We start from the raw sequence: 27,714 nt of genomic DNA, 5'->3' as shown, positions 1-27,714 counted from the left end.
TATACCTAGAGGCGTTTGGATCTCGGCCCTCCACCTCCTGGGTGTCTCCGCCTTTTGACCCCCTTATGCAGGTTATTGCACGAAAGGCGTGGACAGCTCCTGACTCTGTAGAGCCAGTCCCTAGGAGGCCTTCTAAATTTATCACTGCCCCTAGTGACAAACAATTCCTAACCAAGGGTGTCCCCGCTGATGCCATGGTGGTGGCTGCGGCCACCAAAAAGGAACTTGCAGATCCTTCCGTGCCCGTCCATCCTCCTAATAAGGACTCTAGGACCATGGATAGGTACGGCAAGCGGATGTTTTCCTCAGCGACCTTTGCTATGCGTTCGCTGAATTATCTTTGTCACTTCACCAGACTCCAGAGATATCCTGAAGGAGCTGGGATAAGTAGTTCAGGATCCTACAGCTGCAGGGGCTCAAGAAAAGATTGCTTCGCAGCTAGGAACCCTCAATTCCATTGCTAACTCCTCCATGCGGCTAATATCTTATGCTGCGGATGGAGCGAGTAGAGCCGCAGGCACAGGTGTGGCTCTTAGACGCCAAGCCTGGATGCGGCTATGTGATTTTGCGGATCCCTTTAAGGCGTCCTTCACAAATTCTCCCTTTGATGGGTCAGCTTTGTTTGGCCCTCAGGTGAAGGAGACCTTGACCAGGTGCGAGCAGGACGGCAAGACTCTTTCTGCTGTTGGAGTCCGTTTTCCACCCCTTCTAGGCCTTATCCCAAAGGACAGAAGGGTGGGAAGATGTGGTTCCGTAAATCCCAAGGAGTCACGCCGGATTTACGTGGTCAGTTTACCCCTAGAGGCAGAGGGGTAACAACAACAGACGCTCTAGAGGCAGAGGGGTCCAAGAACCAGGGAAACAGGGAGCCTCTCTCTGATAAGCCCTTTCAGCATCCCTGAGGTGTTGCCCGGCTGTCCCTCCTTGGAGGCAGTCGGGAAGATTATCACTGTACCCAGAAGCCTGGCATTCCCTCACTCAAGACAGATGGGTACAGTCGATCATATCCAAGGGTTACATAATTCCTTTCGAGGAAAGTCCCTTCCCTCAAGTTCCCTTCCAGATGTACCACCCGGTCTAAGGGACATTGCAGAGTTAGAAATCGCAAAACTACTGCAAAAGAGCCATTCAGCCAGTTACAATAGACCATTCAGAGCCGGAATCTACTCAAGGTTCTTTTTGGTCCCCAAAAGACGGGAGACTGGAGACCAATATTGGATCTCAGCAGACTCAACAAGTCTGTCAGGAAGACAAGATTCGAATGGTCACTCTTCAGTCAATTCTGCCCTTCTTACAGAAGGACAACTGGATGTGCTCAATAGATCTTCAGGATGCGTACTATCACATCAAAATTCACAGACGCTCCAGGAGGTTTCTCCGCTTCGGCTGGGGTCCAGTCTTTCCAGTTCAGAGCCCTGCCCTTTGGTCTCACTACAGCCCCCAGAGTGTTCACCAAATGCATGGCAGTGGTCACGGCTCACCTGAGACGTCAAGGATTCCAGGTGTTTCCGTATCTCGACGACTGGCTCCTGTCAGCCACCACCAGGCATCAGCTTATACAAGCCAGGGATTACACAATAGACCTTTGTTCTCATTTGGGCATCTCAGTCAACTTCGAAAAGTCATCCTTATCGCCCTGCCAGTCTATTACCTTCATAGGCGCAAACTTAAACACTGTTCGGATGTCAGCTACCCTTACAGAACAAAGAGTTTCAGACATTCAGACTCATGTCAGGATCATTCTGGCCAGCAAGAAAGTACAGGCCAGAATGGTTCTAAAGGTATTAGGTCTCATGGCTGCGGCCATTACTCTTCTTCCCTGGCTCGATTCTACATGCGCCTCCTTCAGTGGATGCTGTTCACACAGTGGTCATACCAGCAACTCCCAATGCGTCACCAGATTCTGGTGACACAAACATGCAAAGAACATCTTGCTTGGTGGATCACATCGTCTCAGGTTCACCAAGGCAGGTGCTTTGTACCTCCGTCCCCGATAGCCACTGTCACCACGGATGCCTCCTGATCGGGTGGGGGTCATTATCAGGGCAGGATGGTTCATGGGACGTGGCAACCATTCGAAAGTACCATCTGCACATAAATGTCCTGGAGATGAGAGCAGTGCTTTTAACGTTGCAAGCCCTCAACGACTTTCTTCCCGTAGGGACAATTGCAGTCCACACAGACAACATGTCTGTAGTTTGGTATATCAACAAACAGGGCGGAACCAAGTCCTACCCCTTGTGTCGAGAAGCGCTCAGACTTTGGCAATGGGCGATCTCCTCTCATCGGTTTCTGGTAGCAACGCATATCCCTGGGAAAACCAACATTATAGCGGACAGATTGAGCAGAGCTATTCTCATGCCTCACGAGTGGTCTCTCAAGCAATCCATAGCGGAAGAGATTTTTCTGGAATGGGGTCGCCCATGTTGCGATCTTTTGCTACTCCCCAAAACAGCAAATGTCCAGACTTCTTCAGCCTCTTCCCTCTATCAGGCCATCCCCCAGAGACGCTCTGACCCAGGATTGGCCCCAGGGACTTCTTTATGCCTTCCTCCATTTCCTCTGATCTCTCAGGTGATCCAGAAAGCTACCGCTTTGAGAGCCAAATTGATTCTCATTGCCCCTTACTGGCCTCGACAAGTTTGGTTCCCGTTCCTCCATCATCACCTTTTGGTGCAGCCGTGGCATCTGGACCCAGTGCCAGATCTACTGATTCACCAATCCGGTCAGCTGCACCGGTCAATCCCTTCTCTCAACCTCACAGCATGGTTGCTCCACTTCCTTCCTTAGCCAGGCTTCCTTTGATCTCTAACCCAGTTAGAGATATCATAGTAGCTTCACTAAAATCCTCTACCAGGAGGATTTACACTAGCAAATGGAACGTTTCTCTTATTGGGCTAAGGCCCAAAATATTGATCCTTTTACTGCCCCTGTTCAGGCAGTTCTGGACTTCTTAGCAGAGATTTTTCATGCAGGCTCCTCTTCTTCCACAGTCAGAGTTCAGTTGGCTGCTATTTCTAATTTTCATGTCGGGATAGCAGATCATAATATTATGTCCCATAGGCTCTGCAGGGCCTTTTTGAAAGGAATTTTCCTACTAAAGCCTCCAATCAGGAATCCTCCTCCTCAGTGGGATCTAAATTTAGTGCTGACATCCTTGATTCTTCCCCTTCGAGCCAGCTGTTTCTTGTTCCCTAAAATATCTTTCTTGGAAAACGTTATTCCTAGTGGCTATTACATCTGCCAGGAGGGTGTCTGAACTTCATGCTCTTTCGGTTCGACCCCTATTTGATTTTTCACAAAGACAGAGTATCTTTGAGAACTAATCCATCCTTTTTACCTAAGGTCGCTTCAAAAACAATCTGAATCAATCCATTGATCTCCTGTATTTTTCCTAACTATTCAGATAGAGCTGAACAAAAGCTACATTATCTTGATGTCCACCGTCAGCTTAGATATTATTTGGACAGAACAAAAAAATTTAGGAAATCTGATCAACTTTTGTTTCCTATGGATAATAAAAAGGCCTTCCTGTTTCTAAAGTGACTTTGTCCAGATGGCTTTTTTCGGTCATCACTGACATTTATACGATCAGGGGAAAACAGCTGTGCTCAAAACCTAAAGCACATTCAACTAGGAGTTTAGCTACTTCTACAGCCTTTCAAGCTAGACTGCCTTTGGACACTATTTGTGCAGCGGCCACTTGGGCCACTCCTCACACTTTTGTTTCCCATTACAAATTGGACTTGGCCTCCAGGGACAGAGCCAGTTTTGGCTCTACAGTCCTCAAGAGTTTGTTCCATTGAGCCACCCAGGATAGAGGTGCTAGGGACGCGGTCCCATCAAGCAAGAATGAAGGCGAGATTGACAACTTAACATTAAGAAGTTATGTACCTACCATAACGTTCCATGTTAGTTGTCTTCTCGCCTTCTTTCTTGCGACCCTCCCTCCTTCCCCCTGGCCTGGACAGACCTTGTATAAGAAACTATTATGCTAAAGACCATTCAGACCTGGTCCTTTTTCCATCTGTAAGTTTCTTCTTCCTTTGGGAAGTATTTTATGCTTGGTGTTATTGCCCTTTGTCAACAAACGAGATCTGGGTATTTACTGCCTTGCATCATGGGATATGGGGCTGCCTCGAGCTGGTAAAAGGAGTTCTCGAGCTAAAGCAAGTGCCGAGTCGGAGCCGAGGATCGGCTCCGAACCCATCAAGCAAGAAAGAAGGCGAGAGAAGACAACTAACATGGAACGTTATGGTAGGTACATAACTTCTTATTATGCACTTACAACAACAATGAATCATCAAGATATGTCCTCACACTGTATCATACCTCACCCCACCATTCCCCTCTATATAAACTGTCACCTTGACACCGATCTAGAGGACAAGCTGAGGTCTAGACAGGTTAATATTTATATATGGCTACCCTTTACTGTGATATTGTTTCTTCAAATATATTATATAAAGGGATAATTTATTCTCACTGGAGTGCTTAAATTATGGCCTTATCTGTAGTGGCACAACTTGATATGGCAAAAGCAGATGAGTGCAGTACATAAATGAGGGCAATAGCTTGAGCTGCTGAAAAATTCTGAAAATATGTCAATAGAGGAATGTCTTTGTCAAGCCATTTGAAGTATTGCAAGGATCAGGAAGATCCATCCTAACGGTAAATACATAGCTTCTGTAGTTGCTCCATAGTGAGCCTTGGTCATGCATGGAAAAGGTCTGGAAATATGCTCACTTAACTTAGTTAATAAATAAATAAAATATGTAAGTGTACAGTTTGCACTTCCATTCTCACTGTTTTCTGTGAGAATTGTGTGTGTATACACAGAAAAATACACAGCAATATTATATGATCCATAACTCTTAAAAGCAATGTGCAGTTTTCCTCAGTATTATTTTATTACTTGTCTAATTTCAACAATATGTGTCATAAGCACACAACTGTAATTAAATAAATGAAATTATAATTTAAAAATTCTGGTCTTAGTAAACAAAAACGGAAATGTATTTAATGTAAGATCATATTCATAAAGTTTCTGTTCAAGTCAATAAGCCTTGTCTCTCCCACTTTGCAGAGAGTGACAATATCACATTTTTGATTTTGGTTATTTCAGGTGCTCGCTGGGACATGCAGACTGGATCCATTGCAGATGCTCGTCTAAAAGAATTAACTCCTCCCATGCCTGTCATCTTCATCAAAGCCATACCTGTGGACCGGCAAGAAACCAAAAACATTTATGAATGTCCAGTTTTCAAAACTCGTATTCGAGGTCCCACCTACGTCTGGACATTCAACCTGAAAACAAAAGAAAAGCCATCTAAGTGGATTCTAGCAGCTGTTGCTCTACTATTACAGATTTGAAGACAAGGGAAAACTATTTTAACAGAAAATGAAACTTCCAAAGTTGACCAGGAGCTACAAAATTAATTGAAATGTGTGATTAAAGACATCAATGCTGTCATACAAAAGTGAAAAAAAAAAACCTTGAGCAGATGTAGCCATAGTTCCTAAACAGTTTAAAAAAATATTCCAGAAAAAAACACTCAGATAACTGTGACACATGGAACAGCATATTTTGGTTGCTTACACCTAAATAAAATGTTACATCAAACTCACTACTTGCAGTTTTTGAAGCAGAGATGACAAAATGTGTAACTTACTAACATACTGATAATCGGCTAAAACTGTTCATATTTAATTTCCTTGTCAGATGGCAGAGAACAGTACAAAACCAACAAAAAATGAACATATAAATATAAGTGCCAACACTGCTACAAGTAGCACTGGAAGAAAGAACAGTAGTGTATTTAACTTACCATAACTGTAGATGTACAAGTAGATCAATATTGCAGTATTTACTTTTGGGAACTCATGCCACGCAGTAGCCCACGGCCAGCCTGAATACCAATGTCCACTGTAGACTGACATCTGGATGTCAGGGTACAAACAGGGGGTCAAACAGTGCCAGCTTCAGGTCTTTCCTGTTCAGGGACTAAGGATTCCAATGGTCCTGAGGTGTAGCACAACCTTTCCAACCATCCCTACTATGAGACAAAGTTCCTGACCTAAGGGGTAGGAAAAGAAAGGGATGATTAATGTGATGAGGAGATCCACCCTGACTCAAGGTACTTAATGTGTGTGAGAGAGAGAGAGGAGGAGGAAGGAGGGTGGGAAAGGGTACTGCAATGCTGATCTACTTGAACTTCTACAATTATAGTTAGACAACTGTACTATGTTCATCATATTCAATATTGCAATACTTATTGAGAAAACTCCCAACGCTTCTATGTGGGTGGCTGGACAAGAATCTTATCCAGAGACAACAGGAGCTGCACAATGGCACAGGTGAACCCAGCTCTTGCTTTTGAGTTGGACTCAAGGTGGTAGTGCTTGGTGAAGGTGTGGTCAGACCACATGGCAAACTCTGGAATGGTGTTTGTGAGCATCCCTTTTAAAAAGGCAGTAATGGTAGCCTTATATCTGGCAGAGTGTGTTCTACCATCACCAGGAAGCTGTTTACTATGCTGAAACTAACAGAAGGAGATGCAGTTTGCAATCCATTTGGAAATTGTTTGCTAACTGGTTCACCCTCTGCAAAGCCTACCAACAGCAAGTTCATCTGTTTTAGAAGGTGGTCCTGTGAAGGTAAAATCTTAATTGTCTGTGTACATACAGGGAATGCAATATCCTCTCTCCCTTGTTCACAGGGTTTGGGAAGAACACACAGAGGTGAATGGCTTGAGTTAAGAAATTTCTGAGACCAGCTTCAGCATAAAGGAGGGACTGGTTTTCAAGGTGACTCTGCCCCTGTGGAAGACTAAGAATGGATCCATGCACATAAAGGCTTGAAATTCAGAAACACACCTGGCTGAAGTGAGCACTAAAAGCAGGGTTGTCTTCCATGTCAATAGTTTGACAGGGGCTGAAGCTGCCAGTTCAAAGGGAAACAGACTAAGTGTTTCAAGTGAAAAAAATCAGGACCCAGGAGAGTGCAGATTCCCTTCTGAGTGGCCTGAGGGATATTATCCCCTTCAGAAATTGTTTCATGTGGGGGTGAGAACAAACAGGAGTAAATAGGGAGACAGGATGAGACAGAGAATACCACTGGACTGGCACTAGATAGAAAACCTTTTTCCATTTTGGTACATATGACTTTCTAGCATTTGTTTTTCTAGCCTCTTTCAAAATGAATCAGACATCTTGGGAGTAACACAGCGGATTGAGCCAGAATCCAGTCTTCCAGGCTGTTAGCTTGAGAGTCGTCAGATTGGGATGTAAGACAGAGCTCTTTTTCTGGGTTAGAAGGTCCATGATTAGTGAATGTGTTTCGGTTCCCCCCTTGTTGAAAGTCAGAAGAAAAGAGAATCAGTGATGTCCTACCTTACCACTGTTGCAATATTCTTTACTCTTAGGATATCCTGCCAAGGACAGCCTAATGTCTGGCCAGTATACCATAGAATATACACCTTCCAGCCATCGCACATCAGACATATGGCCTTCATGCAAGGCATAAGATATATATCTGCCATACAGATGCCAAACCCTCAGAACTTCTTTGCCACTAGTCCGAATGCTAACTCTGAATTCGGTCTGTATACCATTCACTGATCTTTCTCATCTAGTGAGATTTCTAAAGATAAGTGCCCTGTTGGGGTTCCTTTATTCCTTCCACTTCGTTTGTTTTCATGTCACCCATGAAAGAAAAATGGGAGCATGGGAGACAAATATCCCATAAAGATAGACATGGGAAGTGCCTTTTTTGTTTGGCTGATACTCATGACCACATACAGTGTGAGATTTGTCAAGCATTTGCTCCCAAGACACTCCACGGTCATCTATCATCCCTTTTTATTTATTTGGAAATCTAACGTCTGAAGCTTTTAGCTGAGGGTACTATGGACAAGTCTGCCTGTCCCAAAATTCAGCTGTCACTTAAGAAAAATGCTAGAAAAGCATGTTCTGATCTTGCTGCTGTCCAGCCTCCATCAGATGTCTCCCTCCTGTTTGATGAAGAACCCGAGAGACTGTCCAGTGCCGACATCAGTTCCCTCTGCCACAACCTGGTGGGAGGTCAACACCAGTTCCCTCTGCAGTGACCCAGTTAGAGACCAACACAGGGCTCTCTCTATACACATCTGCTACGGCTGTGCATATGTGTAATACAGATGAAGGGGAGCCATGGATGATTATATTAGAGGGAAATCATTAGGGAAGATGCACCTGGTGCCTTCATCAAATCTAGGAAGGGGTCTGAACCTTCTAGATTTGTTAAAACAGATGTCCTTTAAAAAAAGGAAGCAGAAAAACAAACATGTAGATCCTGTGGCTAAGCATCCTCACAAAGAGTGGTAGGACTTTACTCGGGGGCTGTTTAATGCCTTTATGACCCTGAAATCCCTACAAGGGATGTCTGTCTCTGCTTCTGTTCCCTGGTCTTCTACCCCTTCTGAGAGAACTAGGAATTTTAATTCTTCTGATGAGGAGTTGGATTTGGGAGAAGAATCCTTAGCATATTCCTTCCAGATCCACTCTGTTTTGCCCTAAAGTCTGATGAAGAAGATTCTCTGTCTCCTGATTCTTCTTTTGAAGAATTATCTTTTGGGGATTCAGTGGTCTGTATGATGGAGCACTAAGTGGGACTGTTCTCAGGTTTCTGAGGTTTAAAAGAGACATTATGAACTCTTGCAAATGGACACCCAGCCCTACTGCTGTCCCTCCTGTTTTAGCTGTCATGTCAAGATATATTTTCAGCAGCTTCTCAGGCTCCTCTCAATGTCTGTCCCCTAAGAAGCCAGGCAGATTTCATAAAGTTACTGAAGATCATAAGTACTTGTATAAAAGTACTTCTGCTCTGCTGTTGTTTCCATATCCACAGATAAGCCATCCAAACTGCTATCTTCTTCCAAGCTTTTACCTTCTGACAAGAACAGCTATGTTATGGAGAGTTATGTGAAAAAGCATGTACCTATGTACATTAGCCTTTAGGGACAACAATTATCAGACCCATATCAACAGATATGTCTAGGCTCTTCTCCCCCAGCTTGGGGGAGATAATTGATATGCCTGATTTGGACAGTAAGACTTCTATCCTTTCTCTTCTGAGCTCTGCCTCTGAGGTAGCTTGCCATTCCATTAAATGCAGCTGTGATGCAGCTAATGCCTCTTGTAGGGCAACTGCCTTTGGTTCTATCATGAGGAGATACTTTCAGTTGCACCTTCAGGGCTTACCTGAGAACATTAAGGCCAAGCTTTTTGACTCTTCCGTAGATGACCACAATAGTTCTGGCACTGCCACTGCAAATCTGTTCAAAAACTCTTCAGGATAAGGGTTATGTTATGCAAGCCCTGAAGAATATCTGTTTCCCCTGTACCTATGTTTCATAGGAACTATTAACCTAAATCTTCCTTTGTCAGTAGGCAGGCTAGACTACCTGCTAGGAGCAAGAGGGTTGCTAAGTAGATTTTCCCTGACAAGCCCACTCAGAATTCCAGAGGCCGAAAGTCTTCCTTTCCTGACAGGTCTGACTCTGACATCCAGCCTATGTTTCCCCTCAGTTAAATCCCTCTATCCTTCAGGCTCTTTCCTTTCATGTTTGCCAACAGATAACCACAGATGCCTGGATTCTCCCCATCATCGAATGCATTTTATGGCTTGGAAGTCCCTTCTTCCATTGGCCTTCCTCAGCCTCCTGCTAGCCATCTTCCTCATTTTCCTTTGGTTTTGTAGGACCTGGTGGAACATGAAACCATGCAACGTGTTCCCCTGTCTCAGCAGGGTACAGGTTCTTATTATAGAATTTTTCTGGTTCCCGGGAAGAAGGGGTCATAGAGGTCCATCCAAGATCTGTCTTTTCTCAGCACCTTTCTCGAGGTCCATTCCTTCAGAATGTTGTCTTGTCTCTTCAGACACTTTTCCCTCTGTTACTTGCGCAAGCTTTATCTCTGGATTTGAAAGACTCTTACCTCCATATTCCTATTCACTCTATCTTCAGGAAGTTTTTACATTTCTCTTTCTTCCTTTCATTATCAGTTCTCTGTTTTGTTTTTTGGTCCTTTTACAGCTCCATTTTTTGCCAGATATCAGGCCTCTGTGATAGCTTTCTGCAGACTTCAAGGAATTCAAATATTCTCTTATTTGAACACCCTTCAAATTCAAGCCTCTTCTCAGCAGCTCCTGCTTCAAAATCTACACTTTACAGTGTGGAGTACACTCAGTCTCAAAAAATGTGCTGACTCCCTCTGAACACCAGGATTCAGACCATTCCAATGATGGCTTGTGTCCCACCTCCCAAGGTCCTCTATTTTCAGTCTGTTCTTCCTCTTCCAGTGCTTCCTGCTAGAGAATTTCTCTGAGCTATGGGGTACATGGTATCCACCATTTCCATGATTCCCTTTGCCAAGCTACACATGAGGAAATTTTAATGGTCCCTCAAGACTGTTTGGCTCCAGCACTGCCACCTTCCAGAGTATCTGGTCCCTTTCTTACATAGTCTCAAGCTTGAGCTCAGCTTGTGGATTTATCAGATTTCCCTGAATCCAGGTCTACCTTTTCAGATTCCTCTCCCTATTCAGGAGCTGTACCTAGATGCTTCCAATCAAGGCTGGGGAGTTTGCTCCAACATAATAAAAATCTACGGTCTTTGGGCCCCTCAACAACTGAAAGACCATATCAACGTCAAAGAGATGAGAGCTCTCCTTCTAGCTGTCCAAGCTTTTCACTCCCTCTGAGTTTCAGGCCCTCTAAAAGTTTTTACAGAATATACCACAGTCAAGTAGGATATCAACAAGCAAGGTGGCACAAAATCTTACCTTCTTTGCAGGCTGGCTCAATAGGCTTAGGATTGTGCAGTCCACCATCACTTGGTTCTTCAGGTGATTTATACCTCTTCAGAGCAGAATCTGGTGCCAGACTCTTTGAGCAGATCCAGGACAAATTCTCATGAATGGATGTTTCTAGACATTGTAAACTGGTGGGGTACTTGTCAGGTAAATCTTTTTGCCTCCTCTCTGAACAAACTTACCCAGTTCTTTTCAAGAGTGCCAAAGTTGTGTTAAAGAGTGCCAAGTCCTCTGGCTTGAAAAGTGGATATCAATGTCTTTTTCTAGAAAGAGAATGTTTCCATATGCCTATTCCTCTCTTCCTATGCTGCCACAGATCCTGTACAAGTTCAAGTGGGACATGCCAAAAATCTTTCTGGTGACTCCCTTTTGGCCTAGACTGCACTGGTTCCCCCTTCTATTTCACCTGGCCAAGAACAATCAGCACAAGTTACCTCAACGGATGGATCCCCACACACAAGACAAGGGATCTCTCATTCACCCAGACTTGTTCACACTTCAGCTGACACTTTGGGTGATAGGGTTTGGATTCATTTCAGGTACCAATTTTTTGAAGATGTGCTTCGGGTTTTGCAAGAGGCCAGAAAATCCACTACTATAAAGTCCTCCATGGCTAAATGGAAGATATTTTCTATATGGTGTCTCAAACATGCCCTGGACCTTTTTCTGTGGTTCATCTGTTAAATTTTGTCAGCCATTTCTGCCTGTCTGGCTCTGAATCCACCCTTGGCTCATAGTTTTGAAGTCATACACATTTAAAAGGGTGTTCTTCATTATCAGGCCTCCAAGGAAGCCTATTCTTGCTTCTTGGGACCTTAATTTTTGTTCTTGAAAAATTGACTCAGTACCCTTTTGAGCTTGGCTTTTTTGTCTTCCTTACAACACTGTACTTGTAAAACTGTACTGCTGGTGGCTCTTGCTTCTGCCAGGAGGGTTTCTGAACTTCAAGCACTCATGTCAGTTCCTCCTTTTTTGTTTTTTTTTCATAAGGGCAGGTTGTCTCTTTGTACTAATCCTTTTATGTCCAAGGAGATTAATGGTTTGTTCTTGAATCAGTCCATTTATCTTCCTTCCCCCCCTTCTCTGCAGACTTCTAATGAGAGGGTTCTGCACACCATGGATTTACATAGACAACTCAGATATTGCTTGGACAAAACAAAACATCAGGAAATCTGTGCAACTTTTTGTTTCCACTCATGCCAGGAAATTGGGTTTGGCAAGTGTCTAAGCAAGCCACCTCATGCTGGACTTTTAAGGCCATTTCTTTTTGCTATTCTTTTCATGGAAAGCAGCTGGCCTCTTCTGTTTGCTATCGTTCAACCAGGACAGTGGCCTCTTCTAGTGCTTTCACTCAAGGGTTTGGATACTAGATCCTGTTTGGTCATATGTTCACACTTTTACCAAATATTACAAATTCAATGTCATTTCCAAGGCTAAGGCAGTATGTGTTATGGCCATCCTTCATGGGTTTGTGGTAGGCTCCTCTCTGCCTTCCTCCTTCCATACCTTTCACCAGCTTTTGTACACTCCCAAGAGTAAAGAAACCTGCAACAATAATAAGGCAGGACACAGTGCAGTTGTGTAAGATCTTAAAAAAACAGTAGAGGTCATACTTCTCACTTTTGCAGTATTCTGTCCCTCCCTCCTGCCCCTATCACTTTCTGTTGCCCTCCTTTTGAGGGGTTTTCTTCCATTCTTTTCTCCTTCTTATTCCCTTCCTAAATGTTCATGTTATTGCTTTCTCTGGTGTTGCTCTGGTTCTCCTGGAGCACGTCAGTTCTGAGGATAAGGCACCCGCATATCACGTATGTACCTTACGCTTTGAATGTAGGACATAAGTCTGATGTAGAACACCTGGAAAGTGTAAAGGCTTTGGTATGCTGGCCAGGTATTAGGCTACCTTTGGCAGGATATCCCAACAGTAAATAATACTGCAACAGTGAGAAGTAGGACATTTGTTATGGTAAGATCTTACACAACTATAATTTGCCAAAAGGGGGCAAACAGTATCATTTTGGGTCTGTTTGACCCCACCTTTAGAAGTACCCCTGGGGATGAGGGGTATTGGTGAAAAGGCATATAGAAAGAGGTATGTCCATGTGAAGGAGAATGTATCCACTTTGCATGACCCTTTCTGCTGTGTTCTTGAACAATTTTTTCTTAACTGTTTTCTGCTGAGGCAAAAAGTTCTCTCTCTGGTTATTTCCCAGGGGTATATGAGGTCCAGATAAAATACATTTTCAGCATCCATCCATTGGGACAGAACTGCTTAGTAAGTCTGCCAGTAGATTGTCCTGACCAGGGATGTATGATGCAATGGGAGTTACCTTGAGCTGTTGGATAACCAGTCAAAGTTCTAGAATTAGTCTGTATAGGGAGTATAAATGCATTCCCCTCCTGTTTGCTTATGTACCATGACAGTGGTATTGTCTGCCCAGATCTGAAGTGGTTCTGGGGACAGCTTGTCTTTGAATTCTTTCCTAGTCATGAGGATTGTCATAATTTGCTAGGACCCTGAGGAATTCCCTTGCAGTGATGGAGTGCTTGGAGCATAGATCTTGAAGCTATTCTGAAAGCAAGATGACTTTGTCCTCTTGGAGGAATGTCTTCTGTTGAACTGAGTTTAACTGATCTGTGGAGGTTGAGGGTCAAACCCACCTCCTGAAAGCAATCCATGGTAATATGCATAGCTGCCTGAATCAGACTCATCCAGGAAAGGATAGATGTGGACTCCTTGTGGCCTGCAAAAGGCAATAATTTGTGTCAGACATTTGTTGAAAATTTCAGGAGCAGCTGATATGCAAAATGGTAAGGCACCAGAATGGATAATGCAATCCTGCCGCTTGATAGAGTATCTTAAATTTTGTTACCACTAAAAACTTGTTTAGTCTTAAAAATATATAGGCTAGACCTCCAGGTATTTTCTTTCCTAATGACAAGAAAAAGGGAGGAGTAAAGCCCTGTGCCTTCTTCTGGAAGCACTCTTTGAATGGGCCCATGAAGTAGCAGCACTATTAGAATTAGTGGAATAAGCTTTTCTTGTGGTTTGAGACAAGGGAATCCCTAAAAATGGAGTTTTTTTTCCAGAATTGGATGGTACAGCCCTTCCTTACAATCTGCAAGATGGCACAGCCATTATTCATAATTCGCAAGACCCATTTATCTTCTGTTATGTCTTGCCAATGGGTTGAAGAAGGATAGTTTTTCTGCTGGGTGGAGAGGGCTGGGGTGAGATGTGTGGAAGGGAATGGAGACATTGGGAATAGTCACAGCTGCTCCTTGGGTAGGGTGGGATCCTTAAACCCCAGAGGTTTGAAATGTTGTCTTGTTTGCTTTGTTCTCTGGGCCTTTTCCCCTTAAGTTGTCTTGTTTTTTTCATGTTTAGGTGGAAAGGGACAAGACTTGGAAGGGTAGTTTCTACTGAATCTGGAAATGGGAGATAGGTAAAATTCTTTAATAGGTTTCATCCATTTTCCCTTTTTTTCTTCTTCTCAAACATCTTTATTAAATTTTCACATATGAGAAAGGCTATCTTACATTTATATAAATGAAAAACATACAAAATGATACAAATTTAGTTGCAGTTTACATCACAGACACCATCGAAACAACTGTAGTTGCAAACATTATACATCACTTATAAACCATCCAGCCATCGTCAGTTAAGCATTATATGGCTCATTCAAATCCTGCTTCTTAAACCTTGTTCCTGCTCTGCATATATTGTTCCTACAATTCTCTTTTTTTTTCCTATGTAGTTTGTTCCTTCCCTTTGCTAAAGATCCCAATTCCAGTTGTTTTATCTCTGTTACTATATTCACTGCTTCTAGTAAAGTTGGTCTAGACTTTGATTTCCATTTTCTAGTAATTGTTGTTTTTGGCAGCCACCATAATTAGACTCAGCAAGGCTTTACTATGTTTAGGCAATTCCGATTCAGTAACATAACTCAAAAAAAAAAAAATCTCCCCAGTCAGTCCAATCTGCTCACCCAGCATCTCCAATTGGCACAATGGTCTACAGGGAATCCCTAAAATCTGCCAGCTCATTACACTCCCAAAAATAAGTCCCCAGCTACTTCTTTCTTGCACATCACATTTTCATCATCTGCTATCCACCTGAGGAAAAATTCTTTGGAGTCTATTTAGGTTAGGGTATAAAGATACCTATGTAAACACTTCAAGGTAAAGATCCTAAATCTTCTAGACTTTGTTGCATATTTGGGAGATATACATATGTCACCCCCCCCCCCATTGTCTCTTTGTGAATTGCCTATCCAATGTCTCTTTCCAATCCTTTCTAAGCTCCTCTGATTCTTATAATTATCATGCAATATTTTATATGCTTTACTAATTTTTTTTTTTTTAATTGCAGCTTCTGTTCTAGATTCCATTAAAAACTCTACCACTGATGGTCTTTCATTTAGGAGCCCCCTATTTCTTTCTCTTTGTCTATACTCTGATATCAATCCTTGATAGGGAAGGCAATCTCTAACCTGCAGTCCAAATAAATTCTTGGCTTCTTCCTATTCTACTACCTTTCCCTTTCTACTTATTTGCTCCCAATACCTTGCTTCCTTTGCCAGTTTTCTTCAATAAATTCCAGTCCCTTCTTGCCTATTATCTGTATCCCTGACCACAGTCATCCCAATCAGCAAAATCTCTTTTCTCCATTCTCATGCTGGTTTGGTTCTTAGAATACTCCCTGCTATTTTATGAATATAATACTATGTATGATTCTGGTTGTTCTTAAAGAGTTTGCATCCAAAATCCCAATCTCTCCTTATTTCTTGAGCTTCCTCCCTGTGTCAGCATCATTCCTTTCCACTTTGAATTATAGTTGTCTGCTTGTTCTATGTATAAGAGCTTTAACTGTGTTGCTCTAAAATATCCCCTCAAATTAAGTAATCCTAGTCTGTCTTGTTCTATTGATAAAATTAGTTTATCCCACTTGACCCTTGCTGTCTCTTTTTTACTATCCACAACTTCTCCTCCAGTTGATAAAAATATGCCTGACCTGTGTATAAGACTAAAGGGAATCAATTTTCCCTTTCTTATCCAGTTTGTCCAACACTTACTAAGCTGGGGGTTCCAAAAAGGAACTCCTTGTCCAAGGGGGCATCAAGGAGGTCAGCTTTTACCTAATCTGAGATAAGTTGCTTCCTCAGCCAGGCACTTCTCTGAGTGACTGATCAGATGGCAACAGCTCTGCATGATGCATCTACAGCATGATAACATTTGAGTGTGTGTCTGGATACCTGGAGGTTACATTACACAGGTCCTGAAACTCTTACTTTCTTTCTTTCTCTGAAGTCACTTATCCTGGATCACCTCTGCCTTAGTTTTGATTTGCTCCTGCAGTGACTCAAGGTATTTGAGCAGGTGGAAGTGGCAGTTAAGAGCCCTCATGACTGAAGTGTAAGTTTCTTACCAAATACAGTCCAGCAGTCTGCTTTCCCTCTTATTTGATAGGGAGTTATTGAATGTATGCTGACTGGCTCCCTTGTCAAATTCTGTACAAACCACTGCTGGGTTCTCCACCAGGTTTTTATACAAATACTTCTGGGACTCCAGCACCCTATAGGAGTGATTGGGTTTCCTATGTGCAGGGGGAACAGAATTAGGGTGCAATGGTATGTCTTCAAAGATATTACCAAGACAGCATGCACTGGAAGGATCGCCAAAGGTCTAGGTGGTGGGAACGTTCAGAAGCAGTGTAATGAGTTTGAGACTTAGAAAATTCCCTATATTCACAACTGAAAGCTTCCTCATTCAATGAAATGCACCTCCAAAAAATAAATCTTCAGGAGGCAAATTGAATCACAGTCTTCATAAGTCTGAGGTGGAAGGTTTTCAACACTGGTTAATTCCTCCTCCTCATCTTCTTATTCTGAGGAATCAAAATCTCCCTGGGAAGGAAATGCCCCTTTTTTCTTTTCCTGGGGAACATTCCTGGCACAGGATCCCTTTGCAGGGTAGACTGCCTGATCCACATGAAGTCCATGATGTCCTCAGTCAGCCTAATCAATTCCTGTAAAGAGACCTGGGATGATGAGGTAGCAGACTGAGACAACAAAGGCTGGGACAAACCTGAAAACCACTTGAGTTTAGGTGCCCATCTCTTAGATAAATTGAAGACCTCAAGTTGCTGGCAGGTGGCTATAACCACTATCTAGTTCTCAGGGTCTTCCTCCCTTCCAGTTAACCAAGGGGATACTGCCCTCACCCTCAGCTACAAAGGCATCAGATGACATGGCCTGCTAAGCGGCTTCGGACTCAACTGATATCAGTCTGGTGAGATGTGGGCCCGACTTGTGGTAGCCTCTGGAGAGTTCAAGCCAAACGACTGTGTCCTAACAGGCATCAGACTAGGGGGCTGCAAAAGCACCTCACCTGCACTGGTAGCATCAACTTCTGTCAAGGATCTGGACACAAACATCCTTAATGTCTCGGACATCCTCCTTCATACACTTATCCTTATGCTTCCAGGGGCCTAAGCAAAAAAGACAATAGGAATGAAAATCTTTGTGGGGAATCTGCTTCCCAGAAGAAATGCATTTGTTAACTTTCTTGTACATGAAAAATGAACATTCACAAAAAATGCTCTGTTATTTCAAGCCGACCAACAGACTGACAATGTGAAGAAAAGCATTGTGGAGTATTGGACTATATAACAAAGAAGAACTTAAGATGGCATCGACTGCTGCCCTCTTTATATTCCAAAATCAAGTTTTCAGTCTGCAGCACATATATGCCAGCTGGGGCATGGTGAAAAATTCTGATATTCAGGCGCTGGGTACAGACTTCTGTGTGGCAGTTAAGTCAAAAGAATAAATACTGTAACACTTACTACAATGAACATCAAGACTTCTAAAGTACAAAAAAAAAATGCAAAACTGCCAAACTGTCATATTTCTCTGTACTGCTGCACAGTCTAAAGCTCAATCTCAAGTATAAAAATGTTTTTTTTTTTTCATTAACATCAATACACATTATTTCACACACATTCCCCTTAAACTACTGTAAATTAGTGTTTATTTTTTATTGCAAAAAACATAAATATTTAGTTAATCTATAAAGTGTGAATGCCACTTCAGTGACAGTTCATAGATGTCTGCAACTGTCAGAAGTAATGACTGCAGTAAACAAAAAATAAAAATAACAGTGTCTTGTAAACAACAGATACAGACTCATACCTGCAAACCAAAGCTGCTGGACACCAGTAACTAAATTTATGTAAATGTTCAACAAACACACTGCCTTACTGGCATATGGGTAGTAGCACCCTGCTACCCTTTCTGTAGCAGCCCTTCCCTGCCTGTCTATGGATGTGATGGATCAACCATCTGAGAGTACAGCAACTGCCTTTAAGACCCACCGAGAGGACCCTTTCAGTTTTCTAATGCCACAGTAAAAGAAGGATCTCCAAGGAGGTGCTCATTTCTCTGGGTATTTCAGCGGCTGACCTTAGATAAGAAATTCTTTGGGGGGGGGGTTTACTTCCTCCCTCTTCTTTTTCTACCAGTGCTCAAACAGTGTATTCTCCTGCCTTCAGTGAGTTTTCTGATTCGAAATTCTGTACGTTTCTATTTTTACTTTGACTAGCACAGTAAGGCCTATTGATTAAAAGCTTCATTTGGAAGTTTTGACAGGAAAACTTAACTGATATATTTTTTCTTTGGGGTTATGATTATTTCAGGTGACTGAGCAGAATTACATAATCTTAAGTGAGTCTTTTGTTTGTTTAAATTGTGATTTTTGGCATAATTTTGTATGTTAAAACATTTCTGACAAGACTTTATATCAGTTTATGATTTACTTCTTGTCTAATTCTGTTTTAGGCTGTATCCATTCATTTTTGACTGTAACTAGCTTTTTTTTTTCTTTTTTACAAAATTAGACGACTTTTGTGTGTGTATTTATATTGTGCTTGGAACTGTGTTACTGCAACTGTCATCTTAATCAGTGCAGTCTTTAGCATACTAACACCTGCAGAAATTGACTTCAGATTGCTTTTGGTGACATTTTGTATGTTAAATCTGACAAATTTTTCATTAGTTTATGACTTCATGTCTATTACTGTTTTAGGCTGTATCCATTCATCTAGACTGAAATTATGCAATTTTTTACAAGAACAGGGGACTTTTGTGCATGGATTTTATGCTTTGAACTGTGTTACTGAAAATACTGCCATTTTTTCAGTGCACTGTTCAGAACCATTATCACTATGAAGATTGTCTTTAGATTGCTATTTAGATGGAGAATAATAGGATATGTCCATCTTTTTACTGAGCTGACCATGCATCCAGTATCTGGTATTGAGCTGGATAGTTTCTTGTCCTTTGACTTGATAGACTCAGAGATGGTGCACCCCACCACCATCTGCCCCTTGTGCACCTAAAAAAAAAAGTCAAGAAATATTCCTCAGCTTACAGCTTGTGACTCCACAGTAGACTTAAAAGGTTATCTGAGCACTCGTCTTCTTTTGCCTCCAGGTCCCCTGGTGTGGTGTTAGTACCAAAACAATGAATGACATGAGGGTCAGACATATCCTGTGCGGTTTAAGTACGGAAGAACCAAACTCTTTAGGCACAGACGTTAAAAGTGCATAATCTGTTGCCATTGTTGTTATACACCCCCCCCCCCCCCCCGGGATTCTCCCACTTGTGTAATGCATACAACAAAGAGAAAGATGACCCACTACATTGCATGGCAACAATGTCTGACTGGGTTTTCACCTGAGTTGGTGGATATGGTTAGATCCATTGTTCAGACAGTTGATTACGGGATGCAGACCTGGGTTACAAGTAACACTGGTGCTCACACCTCCATTCAAACATCCAAGGATCCTAATTTTGAGAGGACTGGGAATCTGACATTTCAGAAATGTCAGAGTCTGATAACAGTCAGCTTTCCCTGAGGATGAACAACTGCAGAAACCCAAACAGATGTTTTCTTTTCCCAAAATGTAAGGATGTATTCAACTGAGAGCAATTTTTGACTGCTCCTGAGGTAAGCAGGCTACATTATATTTTGGAGGATGTGGCCTCAGACATGGCAACCTTCCCTCTATTAATCCCTGTGTTGGAAGTTTTTTTTTAAGACAACTTGCAATTCTTTTTTACTGAATGAGTCTTTGCCTAAAAGAAGCATTTAAAAATTCAGGGTGTGCTTGACCATGCCTGGTCTCCAAGCCCACTTCTTTGTGGATCCTGCTGTGTTCCCAGCAACATCTTCCAACAAAAAGACTATGCCTTCATCAAACCATATCCTTTCACATAAGCTAAACAAGTGGCTAGAATCTTGGGAAAAGAAATGGATACTCTCCAGCATGGTAGCCTTTAAGGTGTTTAGCCATCATGTGTTGCAGTCTGCATACAGTTTAGACATGTCTCCTACATTGTAACCTACTAAGCAAAAAGTCCATGTCAAAGGTATTATGGCCAATGTTTCTTGAGCATCTAAATATATTTTATAGAGGGCCTTGGAAGGGGCTAATACTGTTAGCTGCATGAGACTAGGTGTGTGTAGGAAGAGCTAGAAAGATAATAGATGACTCCACTAGAAATGCTGTGACATCTGTGATGATAAGAAAAAATGCTTGGTTGCACAGTCAAAACTTTTCTGATGAGTTAAAAATGAGATTAGGAATGCTCCTCTTGATTCTGATTGTGTGCTTGGAACAGCAGCTTATCAGATCCTTAAACAATGGCATTACAGAAGTAAATTGATGCAAGGGGTGTCTAAAATGTTCCATATCCCCAAATTTCCCTCCATTAAGCAGGACGATGTTCAATGGCCCAACAGACATAAATCCCAGCTGAACAAAAGCCAAGGCACCAAAAGGAAATATCAGGGCAAGAATTCCACTAAACCTAACAAATGTTCTTTTACCAAAAAAGGATAACACCCTTTCCAACTTATGACTATGCTGAGGAGCGGAACATAGCATGGGTGCCCTGTCTCAAAAGTTAGCTTTCAACACGTTACCAAGGGACCTTGCCATCAGTAGCTTCTGACAAATGGGTGCTCAACGCTGTTGTCAGATGTTACAGGTGGCAATAGAAGGAACATCCACCTTAGTTCAAGGAGGTGCCCCTTAACCCACCAGACTGGACTTTGTTATTCCCTCCTATACTCCTGTACTCCTGCAGATGATGTACTCAAGTGTCATAGAACCGGCCCTTCCTTCAGGAAGGATGAAAGGTTTCTACTCCAGAATTTTCCTGTTTTCCTAAAAAAGAGCTGCAGTGGAGACCCATGTTGGACCTATATTTTCTGAATACCTCTATCTAGGTCCCCAAGTTCAAAATGCTCACCCTGCAGACAGTGCTTCCTCTTTTGCAGGACTGCTGCTTCATGGTGACCCTGGACTTGAAGGATGCATATCACCATATCTCCATTGCTCACTGATTCAGGAGGTAGATCTGAGATTTGTTGTGTCTGGTTTGTACTATCAGTTCTCTGCAATGCGCCTTGAGTGTTTACAAAATGCTTTGCTCTGACAGTGGCTCACTGCCAGACTCTTGGCATTCACAATTTTCCTTACCTGGATGACTTGGCGATCTGTGTAGTCTGTATCTACGTTTTTGGAATCGCTACAGCAGGCCTTGAACATATTCTCTCAGCTAGGATTCAACTTTTAGATGTCGTGCCTGACACCCTCGCCAAGACTCATCTTGGGGTGCTTAATCAACACTGGCAAAGAATGGCCTTTTTTTCTTGAAGGCAATGTCCTGACTTACCAGATGGTGTTTCAGAAATTCTCCAGAAGGCACTTTGCCTCACAAAGACAATTCCTAACAATTCTAAGACTTAAAGCATCTATAATTCTCATGATACCACTTGTCCATCTCCACATGTGGAAAAATTCAGTGTTATGTCTGCAGCTGTGGGACCCAGCACCTAGATTCCCTGGAATCTCAGTTACCAGTGCTGCCCTTCATCAGATGAGAGTTACACAGGTGAAGAGCACAGTTGTGTATCAAACTGGTTCGTCCCTTCTTCCTGCCTATTCTGGTGCAATCTATACAGACAAATTTCATTTGACTTCCCTTGGGGAACTATATCAATGGGAGTGCAAATGCAGGCCACTTGGGGGCCCAAGGATGCATGGTAGCACATCAATATAAAGGAAATGCTGGCAGTAATCCATGCCTTGAAAGTCCTTCACCACCTATTGACTCCAGGTCCTCTCTCATTGGTTATGGACAACACCACAGTAATGTGATTCCTCACCAATCAAGGGAGTACAAGGACATACCCTCTGTGCCATTTGGCAATAATGGCCTGGGAGCTGGTTTTACAGCATTTTCTGATGCTTCAGGCATCATACATCCTGTCAGAGTGCAACGTCATAGCAGACAGACTAATCAGATCCTGGGCAGACCCACATGAGTGGTAGCTCAAGGTAGTGGTGCTCCAAGATCTAGTTTAGATAAGGGGAATGCCTTGTTCACCTATCCAGTCAGCTGGAGAAATTCATTTCCAGACATCTTTGCAGCCATGCTTGGAGGACAGACACATTCTCGTTCCCTTGAATGAGAATGTTCCTGTATACATTTTCACCCTTTCCACTGATTCAGTGATACTTCTGAAGGTTCATAAAGATGCCAAAGACAATCTTGGTTCTCCCTATATATGGATCTACTTCGAAACATTGAGTATCAGTTAACCAAACGACATAATACTGAGATGAAAATCTGGAAAAAGGAAATACCAAACAGCAAAGTTCTCACAGGGTAAGTAGCCACTTGCCCAACATGCCCTTTTCTCCACTGTAGTGAAATCCTGGAGTTGGTATATTTAGTTGGGGGGGTGGGGGGTATGCAGCCCCCCCCATAACTAGGTGGGTTTTTACTTACCTCGGTTTGTGTTTTGTATAAGTTTAGGCAAGTGTTTACTTACCCTGAGAAAACTTTGCTGTTCTGTATTTCCGTTTTCACGAATTTCATTTAAGTATTACGACATTTGGTTAACTGGGACTCGATGTTTCAAAGTAGGTCCACACACAGTTTTTATTAGAGTAATATATATATATATATATATATATATATATATATATATATATATATACACATATACATATATATATATATATATATATATATATATATATTTTTTTTTTTTTTCTTTTTTTCAGTAATTTACTACACAAATAGATTGGCAATTTTAGGATCACATACATGTCTACTGACATCATCAGATCCAAACATTGTGAAAGGTTTAAAATGTCAACAAAGTAATTCTGAGATAATCTTGTTACTTAGGTTTGCAGAAGCAGTTAGGAAATGAGCAAGAATGGAAATCCAACCAAACATGCATAAAAAACTGGTAGCAATAGAAAATGTAAAAAAAAGTGATCAGGGAAAAAAAAGATAAGTAGAAAGTCCACAACTATAGCAAGAAGTACAAATATCTACTGCAGTAAACATGTGTTGATCAAGAGATGACATATGAGTGGCTCAGCTGGGGTGGATTTAAAAAAAAAGATTAATAGTTAATATTGGCTGTCCAAGACAGTGCACTACATTCACAACATCCATAGAAAACATAGGAGGTACATACAAATGGAGGTTTTGTTGTACAGACTACAGTTACATGTTGTGGACTGTAATACTCTTGTAACTGAAGGTTTGCATATGGACAGAGAAAACAATGTGGCAAAGCTGTTAGACTGGAGAGATTGTAAATATTTACAACAGAGTTAGCTCAAGAAGCATTGTAAACAGGAACTGCAAAGGATGATCTGAAATGATGAAGTAATCATCATGAGTGATCATCCCACACCAGCAACTAAGAAGGTAGATGCAAAAAGACTGGATATTGTAGTTCAAGAGAAAAAGACAGAAACAGCATCGATAATCAAAATTGCTACACCAAGTAACTACATTTCACAAACTTAAAGACATAAATTTGCAAACTATCAAGACCTGTAAGCTGAAACTAGAAGAATGGGGAATAGGGATAAGCAGACAGATGATGTTCTGTAGTCCTATCTCGCCTTCATTCTTACACTTGGGTTCGGAGCCGAGGTAATTCTTTAACTCAAAGTCTTCTGGTTGGCTCATGGCAAGGAAGTACCCCATAATGTACCACTGACATATCCCAGATCTCATTTGCCACTCGTTGAGATCAGACGTGCTTCTTCTTGGCCATGGCTAAGTGAAACTTTTTCTACTTGTTATTCAATCCTTTTATTTCAAAAAGAGTTGTATTCAACTTACTAGTGATCATTTATAATCCAGTGTCTGTTTTAGGCATTTTGTGGCATTTTTTGCTCTGTTTTTGCTGTTACCGTAGGCCAAGTGTTGTGTATCCCTGCATTGCCTTTTGTCTTTCTTGCTATTTGGGTTGTCTAATTCTTGTTTCTTTTTCTAAATTTATTTTCACCAAGGGCTAGGCCCGTTTAAGTTAGAGGATCTAGTCCTCGGTTCTGTTGCTCGTGTTCTCCTTTCAGGGCTAGGCCCATTTAAGTTAGAGGACCTAGTCCTCTGTTCGTTACTTGTTTTCTCTTCTCCTAGGGCTAGGCCCGTTTAAGTTAGAGGACCTAGTCCTCTGTCTGACTTTGTTGTTTCTGCAGGACGAACCGTTTAATTAGAGGTAGTCCCCTGTTTGTTTTTCCCTTTCGGTTTTCTGGCATTGGTGTTTGTAACTGTACGGACATGTCTAAAGATGTGAAGGACCACAAGCCTTCTGGCTTTAAAAAATGTATTAAGTGCGCACAAAAAATGTCCCTGACAGATGGGCATACTATTTCCATCTACTGCTTAGGTGCTATTCACCTTCAAGAGTCTTGCTCTTTTTGCCATGCTTTTAGTCCTCGAGTCCTTCAAGAGAGAAAGAACAAACTCATTTTGAAAGACCTGTTAAAGCATTCTTTTGAGGATGAGTTGGCTTCTTCTTCCTCCTCTAGTTCTAAGTCGCCATCTTCAAAAAAATATAAAGTTAAATCCATAAAACGGCGGTCTCCCACTCACTCAGTGTCGTCAGAGCTGCCAGACAAAATTGCCAAAATGCCGACTTCCTCTTCGGCTCCACTGGTTTTGATGCCGACAGAGGTTTCTGATGTGGAACAATCAGTTTTGGTTCCAGGGGTTTCAGAGCCGATAACTGTGTCTGTGTCTCGGAGCCGGTCAGCTGAACTTCGTCTGGTCTGACACTCGGATCGCCTGTTTTTCAGCGGTCTAGGTCCCCCACTTAATTCTCCAGGTCCTCAAGGAGCCTTTCTGATGAGGACGTTGAGAGAGTGGTGCGCAGACTCAAGACATCGACGCTGGCAAATTTACTTTCGGCTCCGTCCCAGATGGCTCTGGAGCTTAATAAGCCTGTACACCTTGTCATTGTTCCTCCTCCGAGCCGCTCCGGTGCATTGGAGACAGAGATGTCGGCGCCATGTGCTCTGGAAAGGTTGGTTCCAGCTACCTTAGCTGGTCTCTCAGTTCCGATATCCACTCCGATCCCTTTGGTGCCGTATGTGGGGTCTAGGGTCCTAAGCTCCCTGGTCGGGCCCGAGGGGGACGCTTGGAACCGAACTTCTTCGGTTCCGAGCGTACCTCTCGGTGCTTCGGTACGGGTGAGTTCGGACCCCACATCTGTCTTGGAGCCTATCTCCTCGGCACCAAGGACTGCCTCTGCACCTTCGGAGCGGGGGGCGTCCTCGGAGCTGGGTGGGTCGGCTTTCGAGGTGATGAGGAGTGTTCTGTCCAAGTCTTTAGTTCCCACTAGAGGCAGCGACACTCTTCCCCCTAAAGCACCGACTTCAGTCTCAGCACCTTCCCTCATCCAACACAGCAGAGACTTGCAGCCTCAGGAACCCTCCATGAGTGGTCCCCAGTCTTCCGAGGTCTCCCCAGAATATCCTTTTGAGGAGCCCCCTCGGAAGAAAACTTGTAAGAGGAAGCATGTTGACTCCCCCGATGAGTCCATTACATCAGACACTGACCTCGAAGAGTCAGAAGGGTCCCCCAAGTCATCCTCTGATATCTCCTTTGCAGATATCCTTGAGATCCTGAAACAGAGAGGTGGCTGGCCAACCACCTCCCCTTCTGATGAGGAGTCAGTTTACCTGAAGGCTTTCAGGCCTCAACCTTCCACCTCTTGGGTGTCTCCACCTTTCGACGAGCTTCTGGATCTAGTGAGTCGAAAGGTGTGGGAATCTCCTGATACTGCGGAACCGGTTCCTAGAAGACCTAATAAATTCCTGTCAGCACCTCAGGACAAAGATGTTCTCACTAAAGGCGTGCCAGTAGATGCCATGGTGATGGCAGCAGCCACCAAAAAGGAACTTGCTGAAACTTCCTTCACTGTCCATCCACCGAACAAGGAGTCTCGAATGATGGATAGGTATGGGAAGCGTATCTTTTCTTCAGCGGCTTTTACACTCAGATCGCTGAACTACCTGTCTCATTTCACTAGGCTCCAGAGAGATATCCTGAAAGAGCTGGGAGATACTCTGCAAGGTAACATATCTGAAGCAGTGTCTAAGTTTAACGCACAGATGTCTACCTTAAATTCTATCATAAACTCCTCCATGCGGCTGACATCTTATGCAGCGGATGGTGTGAGTAGGGCAGCGGGTTCAGGAGTTTCTCTTAGAAAACACACCTGGATGCGCTTGTATAATTTTGCAGAGGCTTTTAAGTCTACATTTACCAATGCCCCCTTTGATGGATCCTCATTGTTTGGATCCAAGATAAAGGACACATTCACCAGGTGCAAACAGAACGGGAAAACCCTGACTGCCATGGGAGTCCATTTTTCCGTTCCTTCTAGACCCTATCTCAAAGGGCGGAGGGGCGGAAAGATGTGGTTCAAGAAGTTGCAGAGGTTTTTCCAGGACGCACAGGGTGATTCTTTCTCCAGAGGCAGAGGAGGAGGAAATAATGGTAGACACCGCCCTAAAGGCAGGGGAGGCCCGCAGAACCAGGGAGACCGTGATTCCTTTTGTGGTCATCCCTAACACCGCTCCTGAAAGGAGGCCCGACTGCACGTCTCTGGAGCCAGTTGGGGGACGTATATCCTTATACCCAGAAGCCTGGCGTGATATCACTCAAGACAAGTGGATACTAAGGATAATTACCAGAGGATACTATATTCCCTTCTATTTTCCCCCTCCTCGGATAACAAGAATCCCGGATGTTCCACCCAATCACAGGGTTTCAACAACTTTAGAAATCCAAAAGTTGCTCATAAAAAGTCATCCAAACCATCCCCACAGACCAAGTAGGTTTAGGGACTTACTCCAGATTCTTTTTGGTGCCAAAAAGAACAGGGGACTTGAGACCCATCTTGGATCTCAGCAAACTGAATGAATCTGTAGTGAAGTCCAAGTTCTGAATGTTCACTTTACAGTTGATACTCCTGTTGTTAGGGAAAGACGTTTGGATGTGCTCCATAGATCTCCAAGATGCATACTACTACATCAAAATGGACAGAGCATCAAGGAGTCACTTATGTTTCCGGCTGGGGGCCAGTCATTACCAGTTTCACACTCTGCCCTTTGGTCTCACCACAGCCCTCAGGGTGTTCACCAAATGCATGGCAGTGGTAACGGCTCACTTCAGACGCCTTGGATTCCAAGTGTTTCCGTACCTGGACGACTGGCTCCTGACTGCCACCATGAGGCATCTACTATTGCAGGCCAGGGACGCCACCATTATGACTTGCTTACAACTAGGGATTACAATAAACTGGCAAAAATCTGCACTGTTACCCTCTCAGCATGTGAATTTCATTGCCGCCGAAATAAATACTGCCGCAATGAGGGCTTACCTCTGCAGAGAGAATCCAGAATCTCAGTCAACAAATATGGAGTCTACTTCCACAGCGGAAGGCAAACGCAAAGACGGTGCTCAAATTGTTAGG

The 27,714-nt window shown here is 42.9% G+C and overlaps 2 protein-coding genes across 3 annotated transcripts in view; one reads left to right on the top strand and one right to left on the bottom strand.

Annotated features, from left to right (window-relative positions):
* Positions 1 to 5,627, top strand: part of LOC122800230 (dynein axonemal heavy chain 17-like) — a 1,294,569-nt gene extending 1,288,942 nt beyond the window's left edge. The window contains exon 8 of the mRNA XM_044069723.1: positions 5,126 to 5,627. Within this exon, the coding sequence (XP_043925658.1) occupies positions 5,126 to 5,373 (248 nt within the window). The 3' untranslated portion in view covers positions 5,374 to 5,627. The remainder of the gene's footprint in view (positions 1 to 5,125) is intronic.
* PGS1 (phosphatidylglycerophosphate synthase 1) overlaps positions 4,887 to 27,714 on the bottom strand; it is a 2,908,952-nt gene continuing 2,886,124 nt past the window's right edge. For both annotated transcript variants that reach the window (XM_044068164.1, XM_044068163.1), the window contains exon 10: positions 4,887 to 5,307. The gene's annotated coding sequence lies outside the window, so the exon portion shown is untranslated. The remainder of the gene's footprint in view (positions 5,308 to 27,714) is intronic.

This window comes from Protopterus annectens, chromosome 4.part0 (assembly GCF_019279795.1).
Source record: "Protopterus annectens isolate FY-2018-M chromosome 4.part0, PAN1.0, whole genome shotgun sequence".
NCBI classification, from domain to species: domain Eukaryota; kingdom Metazoa; phylum Chordata; order Ceratodontiformes; family Protopteridae; genus Protopterus; species Protopterus annectens.
The sequence above is the reverse complement of the archived record's forward strand: the minus strand, read 5'-3'. Positions and strand labels throughout refer to the sequence as shown.